At 63.8% G+C, this 6205-nt stretch overlaps 1 protein-coding gene across 1 annotated transcript in view; it reads left to right on the top strand.

Annotated features, from left to right (window-relative positions):
- ARHGAP27 (Rho GTPase activating protein 27) overlaps positions 1–2632 on the top strand; it is a gene marked incomplete at its 3' end in the record, with an annotated part of 11392 nt that extends 8760 nt beyond the window's left edge. Inside the window, exons 9-16 of the mRNA XM_080359842.1 lie at positions 122–220; positions 290–380; positions 557–670; positions 950–1048; positions 1287–1364; positions 1506–1640; positions 2260–2365; positions 2455–2632. Of these exons, the coding sequence (XP_080215968.1) occupies positions 122–220; positions 290–380; positions 557–670; positions 950–1048; positions 1287–1364; positions 1506–1640; positions 2260–2365; positions 2455–2632 (900 nt within the window). The remainder of the gene's footprint in view (positions 1–121; positions 221–289; positions 381–556; positions 671–949; positions 1049–1286; positions 1365–1505; positions 1641–2259; positions 2366–2454) is intronic.
- Positions 2633–6205: the final 3573 nt, after the last annotated feature.

The following is a 6205-nucleotide window of genomic DNA, read 5'->3' as shown; positions in this document are numbered from 1 at the left end:
TCAGCCATAACCCGGCCCCCAAAACTTGGGGGTAGTGACCGAGTGAGCCAAGTGACCATGGCCCTGCCTGTCCCCGCCTGTCCCTGCATGTCCCTGCCTGACGCTGCCACTGTCCCCGCAGCTGCGGACGCGGGACGGCTCCGAGTTCCTCCTGCAGCACGACACGGAGCAGATCATCACCGCCTGGCACAAGGCCATCGCCGACAGCATCGGCAGGATGGTGAGCGCCTGCCACCCCCCATGTCACCCTGGGCATGGTCACAGGGGTCTCACGCTGTCCCTTCCCCAGGGCACCGATGTCCCCGGCAAGGAGGACGCAGAAAACGGGGCAGAATTCGGCTCCCGGGAGAAGCTGGGGGGCAGTGAGGAGAAGCGGGCAGGTGAGCGGGGACACCCTGCATGGGGACAGACACCAGGGTGGCACAGGGATGGACACGGGTGGCACCAGCAAAGTCATACATTGGGAACTCGGGTGACACTGGCACCACTGTGGTGGCCACCCCATGGTGTCCCCACTTCCTTGGGACACCGGTGACATGTCCCCTGTCCCCGGCAGCCATGGGCAGCACCAGCGGCGAGAGCGACTCCAGCAAAGTCCGGACCAAACTGCGCAAGTTCCTGCAGAGGCGGCCGACGCTGCAGTCCCTGCGCGAGAGGGGCTACATCAAGGGTGGGTGCTGGGGGGTGCTGAGCCCCCTTGGGGTGTCCCCAGGGTGGGGGGTGGTTGGGGACAGCAGGGGATGTAGCGGGGACAGCGGGTTGGGGGACAAACCCCAACCCCAGGCCCAACGTCACGGTGATGGGCTTAGGCATGTCGCACCCCTTCCCACCACCCTTATGGGAGTGGACCCTTCTGTGATGTCCCCAGCACCGTCCCTGCCACTGGGGTGTCATTTTGATGTCACCCAGCTGTGTGCTCAAGCCTCTGTTTTGGGTTCTTCTTTTCCAGATCAGATTTTCGGCTGCTCGCTGCAGGCGCTGTGCGAGCGGGAGCGCGGGACCGTGCCGCGTTTCGTCCTGCTCTGCATCCAGAGTGTGGAGAGAAGAGGTACCCGAGCTGGGGACAGGGACAACCGGGGTGCACCTCCATGGTGACACCTCCATGGTGACACCCTTCCATTGCTGGGTTTGCCCTGAAAGGCCAGTGTTGGCTGCTGCGGGCACCGGCATGGCCGTATCGGTCACTGTCACCACGGGTGACAGTGGGGACATGTGGGGACCCAGAGCTGGTGGCTGGTGTCACATCAAAAAGTGACTTCAACCCCATCTCTGCTATCCTCTGCCAGGGCTGGACATCGATGGGCTGTACCGGGTCAGTGGCAACCTGGCCACCATCCAGAAACTGCGCTACAAAGTGGAGCACGGTAGGGTCACCGCAGGGACAACGGGACAAAGGGGATGTTATCCCCCCGGGTGACAGCGGTTTGCCCAGGAAGGGAGGGACAAGGACCCTCGCCCATCCCTGGGGTGCTGGGACCTGCCTGAGGTGCTGCCCTGGCCCACAGACGAGCACCTGGACCTGGATGACGGGCGCTGGGAGGACGTTCATGTTGTCACCGGGGCGCTGAAGCTCTTCTTCCGCGAGCTGCCGGAGCCACTCGTCCCCTTCAGCCACTTCGACAAGTTCATCGCTGCCATCAGTGAGGGACGGGGACACGGATGGGGTGGGATGGGATGGGACATGGCAGACAGGACAGGATGGGACATGATAGGACAGATGTTGATAGGACAGGTCGGACAGGACAGGATGAGACTGGATGGGACATGATGGGACAAAGGGGATGAAACAGGATGGATGGGATGGGATGGGATGGGATGGGATGGGATGGGATGGGACGGGACGGGACGGGACGGGACGGGATGGGATGGGATGGGATGGGATGGGATGGGATGGGATGGGATGGGACAGAGCAGACAGGATGGGACAGGACATGATGGGATGGGATGGGATGGGATGGAACAGATTGGATGGGACAAATAGGATAGGACAGGATAGGACAGGACAGGACAGGATGGGACATGATGGGACAGATGTTGACAGGATGGGACATGATGGAACAGATGGGATGTAACAGGTCAGATCGGATGGGATGGGACGGGAAGGGATGGGATGGGATGGGACAGAGCAGACAGGATGGGACAGGACATTGGGATGGGATGGGATGGGATGGGATGGGGTGGGATGGGATGGGGACAGGGATGGGGACACATGTCCCAGCTGCAGGTCCCAGCACCCACCGTGTTGTCCCCCCCTCGCAGAGATGCAGGACCCGACCCGGCGAGGCCGCTGCGTCCGTGACCTCGTGTTCTCCCTCCCGCCCGCCCACCACGACACCATGAAGGTCCTTTTCCGCCACCTCTGCAGGTGACACCCATCCCACCCCCCCAAACCCAACCCAGGACAGGAGCTGGGTTTGGGGACATGCCAGGTGACACCATCCCCTGTCCCCGCAGGGTGATCGAGCACAAGGAGGAGAACCGCATGTCGGTGCAGAGCGTTGCCATCGTCTTCGGCCCCACACTGCTGCGCCCGGCCACCGAGGAGGGGACCATGGCCATGCACATGGTGTTCCAGAACCAGGTGGTGGAGCACATCCTGCACCAGTATGGCTACATCTTCCCCGACGGATAAACCCCCCTGGGGACACACCTGGGGACAAGCCCCGGGCTGGGGGACATGAAGGAGAAGCATCTCAGGGGAAAGGACTTGGCCACGTGTCACCTCAGACTGGGGGTGGTGGCAATCGTGGGCTTGATGAAGGGCAGCGCGGTGGCTCCGGGATGTGACTCAAGGAAGGGGTGACAGAGCTGGGGACACCACAAGCGCCCCGTCCTCCGCTGCCACCCACTCTGGATCTACGGACATTGAGCCCCAGGGGGTACGTGGGGTTTGAGGGGGTCCCATCAGTCAAAAAGGGACATTGGAGCCCTGCGGTCCCCATCTCGCTGGTGGCACAGACCCAGTGTCCCCAGGTGAGGTGCCCACAGTGACGGTGCCATCGGTAGGGTGGGCAGAGTGACACCGGGCTGTGCCCGTGGGGACTTTGTCCATCAGGAATCCACCAACATGTCCCCGAATAAAGAGCCCGTTTAGCTGTGAGGACGAGGTGTCTCTGTTAGGGACACAGGGACATCCCTGGGGACACCAGCGGCACAGTGGGTGCCAGTGGGACACGAGCCCCCATCACCCACAGTCACCACTCCGGGTTGGGGACACTTTGAGTCATGATGGAGATGATTTGGGACACAAGTGGGGCAGTATGGGACAATAAGGGACACAGCTGAGATGCTTTGGGATGTGACACGGACACTAAAGGATGTGGCAGGGACAGGAGGAGGATGCTTTGGGACACAGTGGTGACACTTTGGGGCACAACAGGCACAGGTCAGTGTATTGGGACAGGGTGGGGGTGGCTGGGATATAGAGGGGACACTTTAGGATGTGGCAGGGACACTTAGGGATGCAACAAGGGCACTTTGGGTTGCACTGGGGACATTTTGGGACACAAGAGGACACTGGCATACAAGGGGACACAATGGGGACAGGATGGAGACCCTTGGGGATATAGTGGGGACACTTCGGGATGCCAGGGGATGCTTTGAGGGTGCAGTGGTGGCACTTTGGGACATGAGGGGACATGACAGAAACAATTAGGGGTACAGTGGGGACATTTTGGGGCACCAGGAGACACTTCGGGGTGCAATGGGATGCTCGGAAGGGGCAGTGGGGGGCACTTTGGGACAAGGGGACACGATGAGGACAAGGACAGAGGCCCTTTGGGATACAGTAAGAACATTTTGGGGCACAAGGGGACACTTTGGGGTGCCAGGGGATGCTTTGCAGGAGGCACTTGGGGACACAAGGGGACATTATGGGGACACTTGGGGATGCAGTGGGATCATTTTGGGGCACAAAAGGACACTTTAGAGTACAGTGGGGCCATTTTGGGACACAAAGGGGACACTTTGGGGTGACAGGATGCTTTGGAGGTGCAGCAGGGGGCACTCTGGGACACGAGGGGACACGGCGGGACACTTCGGGCTGCAGCGGGGACACTTTGGGACACGTTGGGATGCTCCGGGGGTGCAGCGAAGGGACTTCGGGACACAAGGGGACACTTGGGGACGCCGTGGGGACCCTGTGGGGCTGGGGGCGGGGCCGGCTGGGGGGGGCGGGGGCAGATCCCGGCCTGGGCCCCCCTGCCCGCCCCCTGCCCGCCCCCCGCCCCCCCCCGCTCCGCGCCCCCTCCCCGGATCCATCTTGTGCGCGGCGGCCGCGACTCCAGGTGCGGGGGTGTCGGGGGACCCGGGGGGGGCCCAGGGGACCGCGGAACGCGGGGGGTCCCGGGTTGGGGGGGGGGGGGGGGGTCGCTCCGCCCCGTCCCGCGCAGGGACCCGCTGGGGGAGCGCGACGGGGCGGGGGGGACACCAGGGTCACCCCCCATCGGGACACCCGGAGCGACCCCCCCAAGACCCTCAGGAGTGATATTTCCCCCCCGGGGCTGCGCGGGACCCCCTGGAGCGACCCCCCCCCCCACCCCGGGACCCACAGAGTCACCCCCGCCTCCCACGGTCGTACGGGACCCCCCAGCGATCCCACCCCACCCCCCCCCCCCGCCCCTTGGGACCCCCAGGAGCGCCCCCCCGAACCGTGCAGGACCCCCAGAGCGACCCCCTCGCCTCGAAACCCCCGGAGCGACCCCCCCCGAGGGACCCCATAAGTTCCATGTGTGTGTGTCCCCAACCGGGGCTTTGCAGGACCCAGGGATCATATCGGACCCCCCCCAGACCCTCACATGGGCCCCCACACCCTCACTGGACTCCCCTGGTTTCCCCCCAGCCACCCCACATCTTTACCCCCTTCTAGGGCCCCCCCCAGAAGCCACTCGCCCCCCCAAACCCTGGCAGGGCCCCCCCATTTCCCACTGTTGCTCAGGACCCCTCCAATGCTCAGTGGTGCATAAGCAGGATCTGACCCCAACCCAACCAGGGACTGGACCCCCCCGCAAGGCTGTGCCCCCCCCCCAGCACTCCCCAGCCCAGGCACCAAGGGGTTACAGCTCAGGACGTGTTTTGGTGCCCAAAATCCCTCTTAAGGCATTAAGCACAGTGGGAAAAGCGGGGGGGGACAGGGCCACTGTGTCCCAACCCCCCCACTTCGCTCTCCCCAGCCCTGTGTCGCGGAGGGGGAAACAGGAACAAGTTCACCCAGCCTGGGAACTGAAGCCAAATCACTAAACCTGGCTTAAAATTCAATGGGATTTAGTGGGGGAGTGGAGGGGGAAAGGTGGGGCTGGAGGGCTCGGGGGGGCACGTCTGGCACCCCCCGCGCTGGGGGGCCCAGGCGTTAGTCAGGGTGTAAAGGTCGGGCGCCTGCGGTGTTTGCACGCGTGGTACGGAAGTGGCACCGTCCCCGTGTCCCCATGTCCCTGTCCCCGGCGGTGGCTCCCGGCTGGCAGCAGGTAGGGAGGGCAGGGCTGGGTGCCTCCCACCCACCAGAATGGGGTGTCCCCCCCCAGCCCCAGAGTGGCACCTGCAGGGGACACACGGGCTGTCCCATGCAGTGACACGGGGGTCCGGCCAGCTCTGTCCTGGGCTGGTGTCCCCTGGGCCTGGCATTATAGTTTATCCTCTATAGCCCCATAGGGATCAGGCTTTGGGGTCCCCACTGCCCCATAGGGACAGGGGATGGGGGTCCCCATAGGGACAGGGCTCTGGGCGTCCCCATGGCCTCATAGGGATCAGGCTTCGGGGGTCCCCATGGCCTCATAGAGACAGGGTCTGGGGGTCCCTGTAGTCCCATAGGGATCAGGATTTGGGGGTCCCTGTAGCCCCATAGGGACAGAGTTGTGAGGGTCTCCACAGTGTGTCCCCATGGCCTTATAGGGATCAGGCTTTTGGGGTCCCCACTGCCCCATAGGGACAGGGCTCTGGGGGTCCCTATAGCCCCTTAGGGACAGGGCTCTGGGGGTTCCCATGGCCTCATAGAGATCAGGCTTTGGGGGTCCCCACTGCCCCATAGGGACAGGGCTCTGAGGATCCCTATAGTCCCATAGGGATCAGGCTTTGGGGGTCCCCATGGCCCCACAGGGACAGGGTCTGGGGGTCCCCACAGAGGGGACTCAGGGATCCCCATGGCCCCACACAGTCCAGACCTCACTCTCTGGCTCCCAGGTCCATGTCACCATGTCAGGGTGGGGACAGC

Source organism: Nesoenas mayeri (genome assembly GCF_963082525.1).
Source record: "Nesoenas mayeri genome assembly, chromosome: 26".
Taxonomy (NCBI): Eukaryota; Metazoa; Chordata; class Aves; order Columbiformes; family Columbidae; genus Nesoenas; species Nesoenas mayeri.
Note: the sequence above shows the minus strand (reverse complement) of the source record. Positions and strands in the feature narration are given on the sequence as shown.